This window comes from Poecilia reticulata, chromosome 12 (genome assembly GCF_904066995.2).
Source record: "Poecilia reticulata chromosome 12, P_reticulata-male-v2, whole genome shotgun sequence".
NCBI lineage: Eukaryota > Metazoa > Chordata > Actinopteri > Cyprinodontiformes > Poeciliidae > Poecilia > Poecilia reticulata.
In genome coordinates, this window is record NC_088841.1 from 14119323 (window position 1) to 14139993 (window position 20671).

The 20671-nt window shown below is 41.2% G+C and overlaps 2 protein-coding genes across 2 annotated transcripts in view; one reads left to right on the top strand and one right to left on the bottom strand.

Moving 5' to 3' along the window:
• Positions 1-1950: 1950 nt before the first annotated feature.
• The window catches only part of LOC103473809 (microfibril-associated glycoprotein 4-like), a 48806-nt gene continuing 30085 nt past the window's right edge, over positions 1951-20671 (bottom strand). The window contains exons 2-7 of the mRNA XM_008424321.3: positions 4303-4358; positions 3990-4145; positions 3121-3159; positions 2882-2978; positions 2624-2791; positions 1951-2347 (exon numbers count right to left, since the gene is read on the bottom strand). Of these exons, the coding sequence (XP_008422543.1) occupies positions 2094-2347; positions 2624-2791; positions 2882-2978; positions 3121-3159; positions 3990-4145; positions 4303-4308 (720 nt within the window). The 5' untranslated portion in view covers positions 4309-4358 and the 3' untranslated portion in view covers positions 1951-2093. The remainder of the gene's footprint in view (positions 2348-2623; positions 2792-2881; positions 2979-3120; positions 3160-3989; positions 4146-4302; positions 4359-20671) is intronic.
• sapcd2 (suppressor APC domain containing 2) lies at positions 5512-20305 on the top strand. The gene is made up of 6 exons (XM_008424323.3): positions 5512-6491; positions 10456-10589; positions 15803-15949; positions 16589-16690; positions 18015-18134; positions 18217-20305. The coding sequence occupies exons 1-6, from the start codon at positions 5723-5725 to the stop codon at positions 18343-18345; spliced, it is 1401 nt and encodes a 466-aa protein (XP_008422545.1). The 5' UTR covers positions 5512-5722; the 3' UTR covers positions 18346-20305.

A 20671-nucleotide genomic window follows, 5' to 3' on the forward strand; every position in this document is an offset into this window, starting at 1 on the left:
AGAAAGCCATACATTGGGCCCCAAATGTATGGGTTTTTATGTAGATTTATATTGAATATGTAATTATGTGGAAAACAGACATGAATATTACTTTGATGCCCAAAAATGTTAGGACATCAAGTCTTATTCACCTGCCCTAGAAATGTCCCAAAACTGGCTCACATCACAGGTGTATGCCAGTCACAGGTCAAGCCACTGCAAGGAACAACATAAAGTGCTGACAACATACCAGTGAAGCAAAAAATAAAATATAACAAATTATCTACATACAGAGCGATTCTGAAAATCAATCTATTTTAAGAAGGCTTCAGCATTTCTTTATTATTCCCTTGTTCTCCTCCCCACATCTTATTCAAGCTTGAATCATCTCCCCCACCCTGTTCCTCACCCACTCACAGCAATTCAAAAATCTGATTCAGCTCCTCTTGAATACTTTTAAGCCTCTTCTTTGTATTTCTGCATCCCAACACAGGCTCCGTGAACTGAATAAGCCTTGTCATGTATGCACTGATACTGCCATTTATGCAGGCGCTCACCCTGTTCAGCAGGGCGGATGCTAAGTTATTGGCTGATAGAGGAAACGCAGTTGCTGGTTTTGGTTTAAAAAAACATGTAAAGATACATGTCCAGTCCACTACACCACTGGTGGAGGGAGAAAACAAACCAAAATCCGGTCTGACAGGACGACTAACGGAAAGGTTTGCGTTATGCAATAGTTATGAGAGATCCTTTGTGACAATGTGACGGCGTGTTTAGGATTAATCACCAGTGGAGTCTTTGCAGCTGACGACAGAAGGGGAGTTCGTGCCTAGGCAGGTCAGAGTTACTGTGCAGAAAGCCAGTTCCTTCATTTGGTTCATAAAAGCTGTGTATCAGCTGCCTGTAGGGGATCTGGAGACTTTAAGTGTAAATCTTTGTGGTCAATAAGCATCCACAAAGCGGGCAACACGGCTCACTACTCAGGGCGAGATTTCTCTGGGGGCAGCACAAGAGCTCAGACAGAAATGAGTTAAGTCGTTTGAGCCCCAACATATTTATTGCAACTCCAGTCAGAAGTGAGTGGATGCCACTCCCTCTCCACCCTGTGCTGTGCAGAGGCCCAATTAGTGATTAGAATGTAATTTTAAAAAAGAAGAAAGGAGGTGAAGTAAGGAGCAGTTCCACCTCTGGAAACTTTGGTCAGTGGCATGTCTGACCTTTATCTAAATAAAATAGTTTTTTGTATTTGGATGTATTGATAAAATAACAATACACAAATTGGGTACAGGTTGAGATAAGTTTGTTTTGACTATTGACTAACAGTATGCTGGGATGGAACCCTACCACTTCAATATGAACCTCAAAGTGTCAAAGGCTCTAGTGGTCTTTTTTTTTTAGTTGATAGTTAATTGACAGGAAAGTGGGTAATGAAAGAGAGGGGGAAGACATGCAGTAAAGGTCGTCAAGGCTGGGAATCGAACCTGCAACAGCTGTGTCGAGGACTAGGGCCTCCATATGTGGGTTGTGCTTAACCCCTGCGACACCACAGCACACCCACTACACAGATTTCTAACCTTGAAATAGTTGACAGATTTACTTCAAGTAAGGCAAAAAGGTCAATTTTAAGATGTAAAATAAAAAAGTAACATTGTTCCAATAATATTTTTTTTGCTGTTTTTTTAATTGTAACTTTAATAACTATAATTACTCTTGGTGTGAAGTGTTGGGTGTGAAAACAGAAAGTTCCTATGCAGTAAATGACATTATCTTTTACCAGAGGATGATGTTGAGTTGGCACACTAGACGCTTTTCCATTTCCAATCCAAATTAAAAGGTTGTTTAAGTATTTTCCTGAAGGACTTTTATGCTCATTTGGAAATACAAATACGATGTCCGAAGAGACTGAGACGAAGCTTCAAAATGCTTGAAAACTGATTTTTTTTTTTTTTATTTAAATCCAGACACAAATCCTCAGTTTGTTTCTTGTTTATTTTCAGAATGCAGCAGAGAAAAGAAAAATAATTTGAAAAAAAAAAAAACAGTGATTTTCTGATTGAGTTTGATCACAGGAACCATCAACCTGTGATATTCTAGAGGACGTTTGTCCTGCAGCTTTACTGAACAGGACGCATCATGAAGCTGATGGCCTTCAGTGAGTAGTTATGGCCCTTCCATGTGGACCACTCCACTCCCACAGAATTGATGGTATCGTCAGCCCCCCAGCGATAAACCCCGTTTGGGTTTGTGCGCTGACAGTTGTTATACCAGAACCCCCCCAGGAATAATTTGGCACAGTTTAATGGATAATTGTCCAGGTCTATGTCGAAGGTGGAGAACTTCTGTCTGTTGTGATAACTCAGGGAGTCTCCTGCGCAAGCAAAAAACAGAGGTCAGAGGTTAAACGCAACATTATAAAATAGTTCAGTTTTGCACTTGTGTTTCTTTCTTAGGCTTGTTGAAACCGAGCTAAATGACCAGGACCAAACTTTCAGGCAGATTTCAGAGCTCGACACAATCACCATTTGTCCCTTTATTCATTTTAATAACAAGAGTTCCTCCAACATTATGCTAAACATAGCTTTAATAAAGTCAGAGGAATTGGTTTTGTTTGTCCTAAAGCAGCATTGCTCCCCCTGGTACTCACCTGCCCCTCCGTCAATGAATCCAGACACATAGAGAGGGTACCCCAAAGACTCCGGACCAACACTGAACCAGTGGTAACGAGCATAAACCGTATGTCCTTCAAAATCCTCCACGATGACCAGCAGCTCAAACCTTTTCTTTTGACTTAAGTGGAAAAGATTCCACAGACCTGGAAACAGAAACACAGAGTACTTCAGGAGCCTCTTTGAGCTTATTGGTTCTCTCTGAACTTCACGATAGTTTTAGCTTCATGTCTGACCGAGCCAGTGCTCTCCAGCCGCATTCCCAAAGCCCATCTTGTAATAAGCCCAGGGCCTGTAGAAATTCACAGAGCCATCCATCCTCCTCTGGAACACCTGTGGGGAGTTGGAGGCGTTTAGCCAGCCGAACACAGCAAGAATCAGAAGTTTAACTGAGATTGACTGTTGGTGGCAAAGCAGCCAGGCGCAGCACCACCAGTCTGAGTATGAGGTGAAAGTGATGGGTTCAGATACTCACAGTCCACCGTCCTCCCAAAGAGCTCATGTCACAGAAAACCTGCAAAAGAAGGAGGAAGTGATGAATGTACACTGTTCGATCCACTAGTGACTCCATCAGACAGAAATCAGTTTAAACCTGCAGCCAACATCGTGCAACTGGATTTTTTTTTTGCAATTTTACAGCAACATCATTAGAGATTTTCCATATTTCATGAAACAAAGCAATGTGTGTCAAACAAGATATGTTTTTGACGTCTGATTCAACACAAGCAATCTTAATAAGGGCTAACGGAACAAATCAAGAACACAAAGATTTGCATTTTTCCATAAAGATGAAATGTACAATTGTTGTAAATGTTTTATTTTGATTATTTTAATTATTCCTTAAGACTGCAGTTATTTTTTACAGAATAGAGTCAATACCCTCCTTTCATCCATATTCATTTTGTGCAGAAAATGTGCTCAGACGTTCTGTAAAATAGTCTTATTTCCCCTTATAGTCTTATTTCCTCCTTCAGCTAATTATGAGGTTTTCTTTTGCTTTTCCATGAGAGTGATCAGTCAACAGATAATTGAAGAAATCCTAATTCTCTCCAAGAAAATTATAATTCAGATAATAAAGTTCCTGAAATGAAAATGTTAAGAAGAAGAAATTACTTTATAACAGGCATAAAGCTTTTTTCTTTTTTTAAAATTATCTCCTCTTAAAGTTGCAAATTCTTGACAAAATCTCCAAATGCAATAAGAAAATGCTCCCTTTTTTCTTTCTCCACATGTGGAACACATCTTCCTCAGTCATAAACTTTCTCATGTTTCTGGTGAGAAACAAAAAATAATAAATTAAACATGTTCATAGATTTCAGAGAATAATGATGGATGCAAGTGCACCTGGATACCAGACAGGGGTCCGATGGGATAGATGGTGTAAACTCCACTGGGTCGCATTGTGTCCTGCTTATAGATGTCGCTGCAGTCGTGAGGAAAGAGAGAAGCTGCACAGCTTCTCAATCGAAGAACCAGGAGGAGCAGGAGAGCGGACAGCAGCTTTAAAAGCAAAGGAGATTACATCTCAGTTTCACAGTTTTTACTGTCTCAGAGAGCCAGAAAATAAAGCAGGAGAATGTTTTAGAGAAACCTACTGAAGCCGTGAAGATCCAAAGCTCCAGCTTAACTTTAAGAGTTTAGAGAGTCCTGAACTTACTTCCATGGTGAGGGTTGTGCTGCAGGGATGTAAACCGGGATGTCTGTCAGCTGGAGTTCTTCTGCATGGATCTGATCACAACCTGATGCTTTATAGCAACACGCTGAGCAGCTGCAGCTTCACCTCGATAACGTTTTTGACTGAATTGGTAGAATTTGTCCCTGAGAAAACTGTTTATTGTGAGTGCAATTTAACCACATTCGTACAAACTGTACTGAAAGGTCCTTTGTGGTGGATAAGAAATAACTGCTGATATATTATCTTATCAGAGATAAAGACAAGCTGAGAGCAGGGAAGTTAAAGCTGTATATCAGTAGAATTTATGCTGACTAATAACTGCTGAGAGACTAAATACTCTGTATTCAATTGTTGATTGGTTAGCTAGCAGGTAAGCTCAAAGGAAAATTTGTTTCTCTGCAGAAATTGAGAGCAGCTGTGTTTTTACAGTGTGAAATGCTGCAGCTGATGTTAAGATGTTTGATTATTGTGTCACTCATCGGCCACCACATTTAAAACATATTTAAGGATCAGTTGTGCTCAAATGTTTTGATGTCTCACCAAATGTAAATTAATTGCAAATTAGTTTGCAAGATCTAATCATGTCTCTGTTCATATCCTTTATGCGATTCTTAAACCCATCATGAGGTTGAGGGGTGGGATACAAAAGAGACCATAAGATTTAAAAGGTCATTTTATGTTGACGAGAAAATGATCACATTTTAGACCTAGTGAGTGTGGATTTTCTGAGTTTTAAAAGCAGATTTTGTCAGACAGAATGAGCAGAAATTTCTGTTCTGTTTTTGGATAAATATCGTCCTTAATTGCTTTAGCAAAGCAGCCCCAAACTAATTTTTTTCTTCATCCTTCAATTACAACCAATGTAAAAGATAGTATTATTATTACAAGTTAGTAAAAGAAAACTTCAGAGGTATTGAAAAGTGCTAACGTAAATGGCTTTTTCCTGTATGATCGGCGTGTGGAGGAGTTTTAAGGTGACAGCTCTTTTTAATTAAAGGGAGGGGTAAAATAACATTCAATCTTTATGAATAACGTCTCTTCTGAATTTTATAACAAAAGCACAACTCAAACTTAAACCTATTGCAGATCGCAACCAATCAGCTTGGAGCTCGCGCACGCCGCGGCCAATGGCTGATTAGAGGACGCTCGCGCAGAGTAGTTTGAAGGGCGGTCCGGGTAGAGAAAGGAAAGTATGGATCTGAGGATCGGAGTACTGACGCTGAGTTTCGATCAGGAGCGTCTTACTGAAGCACTCAAGTTATCGAATCTATTTTTAGGTTAAATAACTTAAAAAAGACACGGTTTGTATTTTTGTAACATATCCTCCAAAGCGGGACAGCTCGTATTAGTTAGTTTATTTCTTCTGAATGACTATCCCGTGCAAGTTATCAATATTTTATTCATGGCTTTGATAGCCAGTGACCTCAACGGAACGGCTGCGATTTATGGAAGAGTTGGGTCAAGAAAAGACGTGATTCAAGTCCCATTGAACGGCTTTAAAGCGAACAAAATGCAACCCAAGGAGACAGAGTATACCACAGATGGGTTACCAAAAGCTTTCCTGCACAGCTTGAGGACTCTGTTTGACATTTTGGACGACGACAGAAGGGGGTATGTCCACATCTCGGAGATAGAGAGCCGTTGGCAGGGCGCAGACACCAGGGAGTTGCCCGGCGGAGTGCTCAGCTGCCTCAGGAGGGTCACTCCTCCGCATGGCTGCCTCACCTTTGAGCGGTTCGTGGCCGGGCTGCGGTACTCCATGCTGAACCCGGAGAACAGCCCCCACTTGAAGGCCCAGGTTGCTGTGCACCCGCAGCAGGGTCCGAGGCATCCCCAGAAGCCCGCACCCCCGTCCACATGCAGCGTCGGACCTCGGGTGGAGAACAAAGTCCGTCCGCTGGGCAACGTGACAAACACCCAGCCGCACCGGGCGTCCTCCCTGCAGAGCCGGGCCCGTCCCGAGGAAGGCACGGGGTTCCCCGCATGTGCACAAGCGCGGTACGGCTCGGGCTTCCAGAGGTCCGGGCGGAGTGTGGAGCGGATCCCCGTCGCTCCGGAGGATTTGTGCTACCACGCCGACCCGGGCCATGCTAGCAAAGCAACGCAGCCGCAGCAGAGCAGAATCAGGAACATCGAGTCGCTTGCGCTGGAGTCTCCGCAGCTCCAACCATGTAAGTGGCTGCAAATCGACTTTGTGCAATGGGATAAACTCTTGGAGCTTGGTGAAATTCAGGGATGGTTATAAGCTCAAACTATAACCATCTGTGTAAGACTAGTGAAAGGTCGTTTAAGTAATAATCACAATTCACACTATCCACTTTTGCATCTTTTTAAATTTGCTAAATTCTAACTTATTAAGATAATTTTGCTTAACTGATCTGTCCTTCCATGGTAAAAAGAAATACAAAATACTTTGTGCTTAAGACATGAAATGTTAAGAAAATAGTTATAAACATGAAGTAGCAATAAATAATTGATCCTATCATTAACTAATATCCCAATTTTGCACACCCAATTAGGCATTTCTAAACTGAAATAATTGCATATCAGCTGGTGTTATATGATTTTTAAAATGGCAACAATGAGCTGAATTCATAAAGACTCAGTCAGAGAGACCTGTTGGTTTTCACAACCCAACTCTAGAGTTACAATATAAACAGGGCCTGGTCAGAGGCCTCTGCTCCAATCACGAGTCCCCGATTAAATAACTGTTGTTGTTAACCACAGGAAGGGTCAGAGGTCATGTCAGGAGCTGCAGTGATTTCAGAGTTTTCATTTGGGATTGTGCAGCCTGACCATCACCCAGTTTTGCCCCTGTGCAATAAATGTAGGTCAAAGAACCTAAGAAATTTCCACATCTCTTCCGTAGTCCTTATCTTATTCTGCGCTTGCACCTCCTTCACAAAAAACTCTTCCTCTCTGGGTCTGACATGCACACACTAACTCACTCAGCTAGTGTCTGTCGGAGTTCGTCTCATCTGTACGCACACAGGCCTGTCCAGAGCTGTATTATTAGATAGTCTCTCGCTATTGCTGTCCAACCCTCAGGGCTTTTACTGTTTAAACCACTTTTACTCAGGACAGCGTTGGATTTCAGTGAGATTGTTACTCCCAAACTATTAACTCAGTTAAACCAGTCATACAAAATGTTACAATGAGATAATTATCTTACTCGCTGCTTGAGTTTAAATTGTTACTAACAAGAAGCACAGCGTTTAAATCCCAACATTTCATTCCAAGAGATGTGATGCATTTGCAATGTAAAGCATTTTCAGATTATTCTGATCAGTCTTTTTCTGATGAGTTACAGATTTCTGATTTTCTGTAAATTGTGACCTTCAATTTTGATCTGTTTTGATTTATTTATTTTTTTCTTCTAAGCGCTAGGACAGGTAAACAAGCAGGTTCCATGATAGATGAAGTGGTTCAAATGCAAAACAAATGAAGGAATTTATGCTGATGAATGCAATAAAGTAAGTTTTTCCCAAACGTCACTCCATTTTTACTCATCTAAAGAAGAATGAAACAGTTAATCAGATTAATTGTGATGAATCAATTATGAAAATAATCATCAACTAATTGATTATACAGACTCAAAAAAAAAAGACTTGCTAAAAGAACAACGCAGTCAGAGAAGCAATTAAGCAAGCAATCATTTAATCTGCACAGAAATTATAAATACATTTTGAATCTAAGAAAAAAAAAATTGTGTGTAAATATTCTTCTCAGAATTTCTCAAAGAGCATAGTTTTAATCCTCACCTGGTTCAGATTCTCTAAAACAATCTATTAACTACTTTTTGCTTTACAATTATTAATTGGTTAATCCCAAAAAATAGTCAGCACTACGCTGCACTGATGTTAAATCGAGTAGAAAGAGCTGAGCTTTTCACATGTTGGTCAGGGTTTCCCCCAGAAACCTTGCTAAGCCCGGCGCTCCGGGCGCTACAGCAGTCATCCAGTCATCCATAGTGTTTTTGAGTTAAAAAATGTTTAAAGTTGACAGGAAATTTGAAAATATCGTTTGACAGTTATGCAGTTTTGGAAGACTGAAACATTAATACCTAAACCCCAACTATAAAGTCTTAAGAAAAGGCAATCATTAAACCCCCCACCCCCAAAAAACTAATAAATTAACAATGCTAAGCCTGGTGGGGGCACAAGTAAAGCCTGGTGGCCCGCCAGGCCTATAGTACACTGGGGGAAACCCTGTTGGTATTTTTTAACTGCAGATCCACCTTTTGCTACAAATGATCAAGTACACACTAAATGAATGCTGTTATTGCATTTTAGACAATGAAATGTCCTTATTTAAAAAGTTGATTTAATTATTTATTTTTTTCTTTTAATATTGCACAGAAAAACGATTAAGTGGTTAAATGAAAAATCTTCATTTATCAGAATAATACAATTCTAGCATAATCGTTAAGAATCGTTGTATAATTACATTTTAAATCCTTCATTTGTCACACAGCTCAGTTTTTATCTGATGTCTCCATATCACTTCTGAATGGAGTCAGTTCCACTTTGGCCAGACATGAACACTTTCTTGTTTAGGTGAGATGTTCTTGTTTTGATTTAGCCGTCTGAGATGACATTAAGGGAAATGCTCAGACTGTTGGCAACTGTTAACAACATGGCAACCATGAGCATGTCCTGACCTGAACCGGAGACTTTATTGCCCCTCATCAATGTCCTGGCTCTCTTAATTTAGCTGGATTTGAAATATTAGCAAAGTATTGCATGTAAGTGCCTTGACAGGCGTTGCATATTGCTGCCTGTTCAAATACGTATGTCTAAAATACAGACTGAACGTCATAGACACCGATGATTGCGATATAATCTCCCATGTGCGGCCAAAGCCCGATGGTTTAGTCCAGATTACAGCAAACAGAGCAGAGCGCAGTGATTTGCTGCTGTAGTGAAATCCTCCCCAAATTCCTAACATTCACCTCCCCTTCTATCATGCTTTGGTGCAAGGAAAGCACTGGTGCTCCTCATCGAAATTTCTGAATCTGATAGCAATAAAAAGCATTAGCAGACACATCAGAACAACAACTGGACAGATTGGAAAACGTATTGTGCTTCATTGAAGAAGAAGAAGGTTTTATTAGTGGCTTAGTTTGGATCAGTCCCGAATGGAGAGTCATGTTTTAAAGAACATTTAATCAATATAATAAAGTATCAATGTGCCAGATTTGTATTTTGGAAACTCGTTGAAGGAGTGGGTATTTATGAAGAAATTAAATGAAGAAGGGACGAGAAAATCAGATATTTTCTTCACTGAGCTTATCTTAGTGAAGCAATCAAACCAGGCTGAAGGAGATACTGAACTCTTTTAATGCATCACTGAACACATGATGTAATCAAAGCCTCCATGCTGTTGACAACAGCCTAATTCAGAGGTTAGAGCTCCCTCCTGTGGCATATATAAAAAAAAAAAAAAAACTCATTTAGACCAAAAGTTATTCAAAACAAATTTCTGCACAATTTAGTGCTTCTGTTTGATCAGGTAGCAATAAACCAACTAAAGACAAGGGCTTGGTAGAAAAGCATATGGAAGTTTCTCTGGCGTAAAAAATATATATTGCTTGGAGCTGCATATTGGGAAATCATGTGTTTGTTGTGATGTTTTTTTTTTCAAAAGATTGTGATGGGAATTCACATTTTGCTGACACCCCCAACATTCCCCGGGATCCTTAGTGTCCCGGGGACACTAAGGATCCCGTCTGTCACTGATAACACCTCACACTGATGACAGTGTGAGGTGTGAACATCTGTTAACTAACATGACGAAACTCCTTCTAACAGCTACAAACTATTCCTGGTGTAAGAATATACACATTTTTTCTGTTACATTTTTGTTACTACAGTAACGTTACACATTTTTAATGCTTTTGTTGATCTATTTGCAAGGTTATTCCATCTCAGGTTGCACTCTGTCTTCTAAAAATGCTTAGATCTAATAAAACATTGACGAACAAAACATAATTAAAACATGTTGAAAATAAAGGATCGGACAGGTTTTTTTTTTTGTTGTTGTTGCTGTATTTACATTCTTCCAGGTGCTGGAAGAATGTAAATACTCTTTCTTCTAACGTGGTGCTGATAATTGTTTTCATCTCAATGTGTTTAGGTGTTACAAAATCAGGTCTGCCAAGATCGCAGAGTGAATCGGCTACAGGATTATCTGGTGGTTCCAGGCGACACGGGCGGAGTCGAGAAGAGCACAGGAGGCATACCATTTCCAACGGAGTGGATTATGGAATGGTTAGTGTTCAATCACACACCCTCATTTGCACAAACCTCTGCTTAAGTCATTCTTAAGTCATTGTTTTGACATCTATTGATAGCGGGCGACGAACTCAGTTGCAGACTCATTTACATTTAGGTTTTGGTCATCATTAAGATTTCCACTCTACGTACACAAATAGTGTTTTGAACTGACAGATGTTAATATTTCCTTACTGTAAAACCACATTCTAAAAACTTAAGTTTCTGAAGTTTTTTAAAAATAGAATCATGAAATTTTATGCCTTAAATTCACCATTTGGATAATTTAATTGGAAAAATGTTCTAACGGCATCACTGCATATACAAGTAATTATTTTTGTAATTTTATTCCATCCATCCATCCATCCATCCATCCATCCATCCATCCATCCATCCATCCATCCATCCATCCATCCATCCATCCATCCATCCATCCATCCATCCATCCATCCATCCATCCATCCATCCGGGGTCGGGTCGCGGGGGCAGCAGCTTCAGAAGGGAGGCCCAGACTTCCCTCTCCCCAGCCACTTCTTCCAGCTCCTCCGGGGGAATCCCAAGGCCGTTCCCAGGCCAGCCGAGAGACATAATCCCTCCAGGGTGTCTTGGGTCTTCCCCGAGGCCTCCTCCAGGTGGGACGTGCTCGGAACACCTCACCAGGGAGGCGTCCAGGAGGCATCCTTACCAGATGCCCGAGCCACCTCAACTGGCTCCTCTCGACGTGGAGGAGCAACGGCTCTACTCTGAGTCCCTCCCGGATGACCGAGCTTCTCACCCTATCTCTAAGGGAGAGCCCAGCCACCCTGCGGAGGAAACCCATTTCGGCCACATGACCCAAAGCTCATGACCATAGATGAGGGTGGGAACGTAGATTGACCGGTAAATCGAGAGCTTCGCTTTTTGGCTCAGCTCTCTCTTCACCACGACGGACCGGTACAGCGCCCGCTTCACAGTAGACGCTGCCCCAATCCGCCTGTCGATCTCCCGCTCCCTTCTTCCCTCATTCGTGAACAAGATCCCCAGATACTTAAACTCCTCCACTTGAGGCAGGACGACCCCCCTGACCCGGAGAAGGCACTCTACTCTTTTCCAGCTCAAGACCATGGCCTCGGATTTGGAGGCACTGAGCCTCATCCCGGCCGCTTCACACTCGGCTGCGAACCGTTCCAGTGAGATGAAGCCAACAGGACCACATCATCCGCAAAAAGCAGAGATGCGATCCTAAGGCCACCAAAACGGATCCCCTCAACACCTAGGCTGCGCCTAGAAATTCTGTCCATAAGAGTAATGAGCAGAATCGGTGACAAAGGGCAGCCTTGGCGGAGTCCAACTCTCACCGGAAACGAGCCCGACTTACTGCCGGCAATGCGGACCAGACTCTGACACCGGTCATACAGGGACCTGACAGCCCGTATCAAAGGGCCCGGTACCCCATACTCCCGGAGAACCCCCCACAGGGCCCCCCGAGGGACACGGTCGAACGCCTTCTCCAAGTCCACAAAACACATGTAGACTGGTTGGGCGAACTCCCATGCACCCTCCAGGACCCCGCTGAGGGTGTAGAGCTGGTCCAGTGTTCCACGACCAGGACGAAAACCACACTGCTCTTCCTGAATCCGAGGTTCGACTATCCGACGGACCCTCCTCTCCAGGACCCCTGAATAGACCTTACCAGGGAGGCTTAAGAGTGTGTAATCCCCCTGTAATTGGAGCACACCCTCTGGTCCCCCTTTTTAAACAGGGGGACCACCACCCCAGTCTGCCAGTCCAGGGGAACTGCCCCCGATGTCCATGCGATATTGCAGAGTCGCGTTATAAAATAGACAAATACCCATTTAGTTTAAACTAATTATCAAAATTGCTTTTTGTCTCAAATTTCTTTGTTTTAGCTGCTGTGTTTTGTCTTAAATGATAACCAATTAAATATCATTGTCTCGCAAGAAATGTTTGAGTTGGAAACAGATTTTTTTGTTCAATTCTACAATTGACAGTGTAGAAACAAACAGATGGTCTGCTTGTGTTATGATTAATGTCTTTCTGCTTGTTGTGGAACCTGAAAAGAGTAAGTATTTCTGGGTTAATGATACTCATCTTAATAATGACTAAATCAACAATATCCAGAGAATTGTCTGAGATTTTCAGTGTGAAGCTTCGTCTTTGAGGTCTGTGTTGAAACGAACAATCCAACAATATTTTATTTATATAAATAAGACATGAAAACGTTTATGAAAGGACGTCCCAGTGTGGCTTTTAGCACTTCCTATTGGTCCGTGGATTCTCCTCCCTTCCCTCTCACCCCTCCCTCGACCAACCAGCTGAGCGGAGGCCTCCTCCCTTTTTTCACCCCCCCCACTCGTCGCACACACTTCATCATTTCTCACTCTTTCCTGCTCACCTCCTCTTTCTCTCTCTTTCTTTCTGTGTTTGTGTTGCCGTCTCTGTCTCTTCTCCCCTTGGCACCTTGTGTCTAGATAGAGGCAGACTGATCGACCCCCTCTTCCCCTCAATTCTTCTTCTTCTTCTTCCTCCGCCCCTGCCCCCTTCCAACCTCCCCCTCTTCCCTCCATCCCTCCCACCCAGGCCGTCTTGGCCCCTCGCTGCCCTGATGGTAGTGAGCCGGGTCGGGCCAGGGGGCCTGGTAGAAGTAGAGGACTCGCTCGGCCCACCCGGCCCAGCCTGGACGGCTGTGTGGGCCGCCTACACAACCGTCTTCATCCCCCTCAGCAACAGCCTTTACAGCAACAAGGCTCTGCAGTTTTTCCTCTGGGTGAGTAGGCCGGGGCTGGTTGAAGAAGACTGATAAGGTTGTTTTGAGGTGGTTTTGTGAAGCTGCGGTCCTGAGGCTGTGTCGTGACGGCAGATGAAGTAACTGGTTGGGATCACCGTCGAGTTGTTAGATGTTGTTGTTTGTTTGGACAGGATGTTTAAGATGAATCTTTGCTTGTTACTCTGGAGACTAAATGACATGTTTATTGGTTGATGTGGAGCTCACATTAGATCTGAAACAGCCAACATTTCAGGACATTAATATAATTTTTTTAAATTACTTATTCACTAAAACAATACATATTTTTAAAATAATTGTAGACTTTTTTGATGAGTTTTGTGTCGCGACTTGGCTGCAGCCCCTGAGCCCGTTTTGTTCTCTGTACAGTTCAGTTGTACAGCTGCTGGTTTCTCTTTGGTGTCTAAGCCAAACAGCTTATGCGGAGGGGTGCCGTGTTATTCTACGTGCTTTGTTGTGTGTGTCTGTGTTTGCTCAATCACTCGAATAACAGCATGGACACCTACAGGTTTTTGAAAACCTTTCATCCCTTCTTCTTTTTGAGTTTTACTGCTTGTGGCCCAACGCCGCTCCATGCTTCTCCCCCCAGCCACCTTTTATTCTTCCTCTATAAACACTTTCTCCAGGCTTCTTGGCAAAGAGCTAAAACACGTTGCACGGTTTTATTTTGACCCAGTGTCAGGCCATTTTAGCGATTGTCAGTGGACGGTAGAACGTTGACACATCAGGTGGCTGAAAACCAGCACTGACGCCTGGACTAAGGCAGCGTGGTCCATAGACAGCCCGGTCAGCACAACTCAATGCAGCCTCTCTGTGCCGCAAACACGCATTTTCCCCTCACACACATCTCTCTCCCTCGGTCTCTTTAACAAGCACGCACTGGGGTGGCCATAGTTGAAGTGGATCCACTGTTTCCCCCCTATTCTTGGGTTGCTGTGGGGTTGCCATGACGGCGGACTCAATTTCCCCTCTAAACACTGTCCGGGATGGGAGAGAGTTCGGCACAATTGGTGTGGCGCCATTGTTTTGTCCAGCACAAAAGAGCGGGCTGCAGATGCCCGGGTGAAAACATGGGAGTTTGTCTGCTATGCAAACTGCTGGTGAACCGAGAACCGTGATTAGATTTATTCTTGGCAACAGTTTGAAAATTGTCCTAATAAGTATTGCGTGGGAAACACCAAACAGTTCTCTCCTTTATTTAAATGGTTGCTTGACGAAATCCAGTTGAAAACAGACAAAAAAGTTCATTTTTTCCTCCTTGTCCCACATTAATTAATTTATTACTTGCTTGAAAGTAAAAAAAAAAATAATAAAAAAATAAATAAATAAATAAAAAGAAGCTTACATGAAGATTCCTCTAATCATAGCTGATGAAGATCTCATGGCTTGGTACATTTCTGACAGGTTAAATTGTAACTTATGAGTTAAATTTGAGGCTCGCCTATGGATTTGTGTTTTTGGCATATCTAAAACAAACGGCTTACTTCTATGATAACATGGCAAATAATAATAATAATAATAAAAGGAAATAGGCAGAATATCAGGACCTCCTCAAGCCTCATTCATATTCAGGGACACGTTCCAGACGCCTGAAGACGACACTTTCATCTGTTCAAGCAATTCTGCGCAAGTTAAAACACAATAAGATACCTTAGTACGCCCACAGTGACACAAGGTGGGCTGGAAGGCCGCTCAGCAAGGAAGAAGCCATTAATTCAAAAGCAACAGATTACAGCTGTCAGATGCATTCATGGATAAAGATAAATTTTTCTGAGACATAAAAAATTGAAGTGCTAAGCCTGTTAAATGTTAAGGAAAGAAAAAACAACAAAAAGAAACTTTCCCATTGTGAAGCTCCGAGGAGGCAGAATCATAATATGTGGGTCTTTTGCAGCAGGCGGGACTGGTGTACTTAAAAATATAGGTAGCATCAGAAAGAAAGTTATGTGGAATTATTGGAGAAACATCTCAAGACTTGAGCGAAATAAGTTAAAAGTTGTTTACGAATGGTCTTTTATTAATGATCTTAAAGCATACCTTGAAATTAGTTAACTTAAGGATAACAAAGTCGACATTTTATGGCGTATGTCACAAAGCTCTGATCTCAGTCCCGTTGGAAATTTGTGGACAGGACAGAAGATGTTCATGAGAGTCAGGTGACCTGCAAACCTGACTCAGTTACAGAAGTTCAGTCTGGAGGAACGGGCCCAAGTTTGATCCAATAAAAATAAATAGAAATAATTTTGCTATGTAATACATCTAAAACAGGGAAAGTTTTTTTCTGTGAGATTAGGTCATATGTCTGTTTATACTTTATATGTAAAATTTCAACTTTAAGCAAGAAGTTCATGCACGTTTTAGTTTCCCTGCGGTTCCCTTTCACCGTCCCGCATCACTTCCTCGTTTTATGCTTCATCTCACACAGCTGAAGCAAATGAAGGAGTTGGAGCAGGAAAAGGATTCGCTGCTGTCAGGCCTGGAAGTGGTAGAGCGGGCCCGAGAGTGGTACCAAGGCCAGATCCACAATGTCACAGAGAGACAGCGGCAAGTCGGACAAAGCTCTCACTGCACGGTAGGTTCAAATGCAGCTGCGGTCCAGGAAAAAATTGCCTCAAAAATAACTTAATAAATAGTAGGCAAGTACTTCTAACATAAAATCCTTACACCCCCTTCCAGTGTTTCTGACAGTTCCTCCCAATGAAGCAGACATGTCCATATTCTTTGTTTGTTTCATGCCACAACGTCCTAAGTGTTTATTGTCAAAAAGCTCAGCATTAATCCCATGTGGCGGAAGTACACAGACCCAGTTAAAACTCCAGCAATGTATAGAAAATACCACATTTATTTATGTTTGTATTGGTAGGACTGGTATATTTTCTTTTATAGCTCCTAAATAGTATGTTTGAATTCTTGGTGACTCCAAAATGTCTCTTTTTTGCTGCAGCTCTTTAAAACTCTTAAGTCCTTTGCAAAAGCCTTTTCACAAAGTTAAGCATTGTAAATGTGTGAATGCATGTGAAAATAAGAATAATCAATTTTCTTAGGTTGCACACGAAGGAGTTAAAATATTAAGTTAGAAATGTTTGGTTTTAATAAAAGAAAAAAACGTCTCCGATTGTAAGGAAGTGTTTTGCAGACCGGCGTTGTCTGTCCTGACTTTTTTTTTTGTTTTCTTCAGTTTTTTTCTATCAAACTCTTTGATTTGTTCCAGGAGTTCTTCACAGATGCCAGTCCAAGTCGCATGAATGTTCTCATTCCCAAACTGCAAGAAGTCAATCGCTGCCTTAACGACCTGCTTTCCTGCAGTGGGATGGTAAGTGTCAAATGCTTCAAATACAGATTTAAGACTTAAAATTTTTATGTTGGTTACAGTATTTGTTTTTCCCACTAACAATTCTGGTCTAGTTTCTTCACTGAAAGTGCAATATAAAATTTTGTTGTAATATAACAAGTGTTTATTCTTTCTGTATTTGAGTAAATTCACATAGCAGAAACTTGTAACAGTGAGATGTTTAAAAATCTTTAGTCTAGATCCAGTTTAGATCCAATCTCCTGCTTTCTGTGAACAAGGCTAAAAATATTCCTCATCTCAGAAGGAATTGGAGTCTCTCTTCATGATTGTTTCCACGTGGTTGGAAATTGGCTGGATTTTTCAGGAGAACACCATGTGAAACACTTACCTTCTGTTCTGTTGATTACAAATCCACAGAGAATCCTTGAAATATTGTCTAGAAATTCAAAAAGTTACTAAGAATTTGTAGATTTGCCACTAAAAAGTACTCACAAAGTAGAACTCCTTTCAGATTCTACTCTGAAATACAAGACAGGAAACACTGTTGAAGCTTAAATATTAAAGCAGTTTTCTGCTTCACATTTTCATATGTGAAGCCGAAAAACTTGGGGAAAAAACCCCCCAAAGGAATTTAGTCGAACATGCTGCTCATAGTCGACAACGAATATAAAACACTAAACTCAATGCTTTAACTCAAAACTCAAAATATTTAAGAGGAAATTATTAATCGCAAAGTTTTCCTATATGTAAAAAACTAATAATAACATAGAGACCAACATGACAAAAAATTGTGGCAGGATTCATACAAATACTGTGATTTGTCTGATTTTATTCAATTTCTTTTTGTTGAGTCACCAGGATCTATATAGTTGTTACATAGCATCAGTGGACGGAAGCAGCGGAAAGTCTCCCTTTTCTACACGTTATCAGACAGTGTTTTACATATACAGGTTTCCCTGCACTGCAGAGACGACGCTCTAATCGGGGAATAGAGCGGTTATTGATTCAATGATTTGGTTCAGATATGTTGAATTGACAGAAGAGTCATCAAAAATGAAAGCCACTATTAAACACATTTATTTTATAAGCTGACAAACACACCTGTGGTCTCCAGATTGACCTTGACCCTCCGCCCTGGGTTTCATATTCCTTGGACAAAAAGTGCTTTCAATGAAGAAAATCAAACTCTTCTCTTAGGTCTAATTAGGATATTTTGTGATATTAATTATTTTATTGTGTGCCATAAACATATTTCAGATGATTGGTCTCTTTTTGTGAAGAAATCAGTGTTTTCTGTATAAACCAAAGCTGCTGCCTATTCCGTTCCTCCCTGTTTGTCTCCCAGCCGTCGTTTCCCAGCAGCGGTGCTCAGACAGCAGTGCTCTCGGTGAACTCCCAGCCCCCGGCCCCGGCTCCTCCTCAAGCCATTCAGAGACTAAAGAACCAGAACAGACTTCTCACTCAGGTTTGACACAATCCTACAAATCTTCACCTGAAGTCTCTCCTGACCGTCCCACTGACGGTCTCTATTCCTTCTGCTCTTTTAGGAGGTGACGGAGAAAAGCGAGCGCATCACGCAGCTCGAGCAGGAGAAGTCGGCTCTGATAAAGCAGCTTTTTGAGGCTCGAGCTCGTGGCGCACATGACGCCAGCACCATGGATTCCACCTTTATCTGATTAGCTTCCAAATCATCATCAGAGACGATTCATTGTGCGGCCCAGCCAAGCGAATCCGTGGTGGTCTGAGGGAGAGCTGAGAGATTTCTGTTTACCTGGCTGAACATTCATGGCAGTTTTTAGGTACGGCGCCCAAAAAAAGCGAGACCAGTCAACTACAAATCAAACCAAATGCTACCTGGATTGTGAACACTCCTGACCTGCGTGAGCTGAGAACAAATTTCTCTTACGCTGACAAACAAGAGGACTCGTCAAAGCAGGCAGGTCTCATGATCCCAATCACTCCATTTCTTCGAAGATCCGCATCTGGAAGATTAACACTCCTCCTCCTTAAGGACTTTCTTTCATTTCTGCTGCTCAGCTGCACAAGGAACAAAGCACAAACTTCACTAGGAGCAAAGCTAAAATGGCACAGAAGGCTGTTTGGACAGCGGGGATGATTTGGGGGGGGGATTCTGTTGGAATAACACGCCATACTCCAGCTAATGCTATCACTCAGTTGCTGTGACCTATCAGTCATTTTTTTAGTTTCATACTTATATATAATTGATATAGGAGAGGAATGTTCCTTCACTTTTAGTATTTCCTTCCTTTTGATATCAAATTATATTTCTTTCTGGTTTTTCAAGTGTTTTTACAATCACAAAGATAAATCAGTAAAAAAAAAATCTCTCTCTCTCTCTCTCTCTCTCTCTCTCTATATATATATATATATATATATATATATATATATATATATATATATATATATATATATATTTTTTTTTTTTTATTAGGATGTTACATATTCAGACTTGTTTTGTATTTTGAGTCTTTTTCCACACATGAACTCAGTTCAGAGGAACATCTTAGAAACGCATTGAATGCTTGTGGCTTCCACAAAAATGGGTTTATAACCAGGAAGGCTTCTAAATGACTTCCTAAAGGAGCAAAGAGGAAATTGACAGTTTCTAATACTTTCCTGAAATTATTGATGGACAATAACAGAAATATAAAAAGTATACAAAGTAGGACATTTCAGTAGTATGCCATGAAGTTGAGCAAGACTAGATTGTATTAAGAAATCGATCAGTCTCATAATTACTCAATCAGCCTGAAGAGTAAACACATGATGTAACAATCTAGGTAGGACATAAGCTCATGGACTTGTATCTGCATGGTTTGCTCAGATTATATGTCCTTCACTATAAGCACAAGTTAATTAGCTGGAAATTTCCTCCTCTGGGGCCTCGTAAGCTCATTAATATTTTATTGCCACTCCGTTTGAAGGGCGGCTCTGAGATGTTCCGTACTTGCTTTCCTGAAAAGGATAACTTAAACTTTCAGAGCTGCGATGCATGTGTGGAAATGACTCAAGGTCAGCCTACAAGCCCTGGAGAGGTGTAACACAAGGAGATGAGGAGAAACCTGGAAGTTTGCATGTGAAAGAAAGCTATGAGAATAAGTTCGATAGATGGTAAATATGGTGCAACAAGATTCTGATGTTATACCAGAAGCCAAAAGAGCTAAAAAAAAAAAAAAAAAATCAAAACTGCCATCTGCATGTTGCTACAATGGATTATTTTATTTTATTTTTTCCTTGGATCTTGTTTAGAGCTCCAAAATATTTTCCACTGAGAGATTTAACTTTGAAATGTTGAGATTAAAGGTTAGCACGGATATGAAAACCTGCATTGTCTTTGTACGAGTTCCCTTTTCCCAGATTCTTCCTGGATATGGATGCGTGTAGACGTTTGAAAGCATGAAACCATCCTCAAGTTTACAGAAGAATTTAGTTGGTGGGTGGTGGGACGGCCGAGATAGTTTCTAATGGTACTGCTGGGATGTTTGCGCAGGTCTGTTTCCCACTTGTTTAGGGTTTTTGCTGTTCATTCAATGGTATGTGGAGCCCCTTTTCTTTCCTCTGAGGGTACCAAACTCCATAAGAGGTGATTGAAATGAATAAAAGTGCTTCCTAGCAGCAACTTTGGTTGTGTTTCTTTCTGCACCCGCAATTTAATGTCTGCAGTATGCTGCTTTTTATACAGTAATACACAGAAGTGTCAAAGAAAAGATGTATAAAAACAAGAAGATTGACTAACAATCCTAGCTTCATTCCTTCTTTACCATTGTGTTTTAAGGATATCTCCTTAAAATATTCATAATTTCATTTTGTAAACCAAAATGAAATTATTTTAATTTACGGAATGCAAAATACTATTTTTAAATTTGATGTATTCATAAAGCAGCTGCGGTATCTACAATAGTAGATGAAAAAATATACATATGGCTGTGCTGCTGCAGCATTTGGAGTGTGTTCTCCCACTTCTGCAGAATTTACCAAACC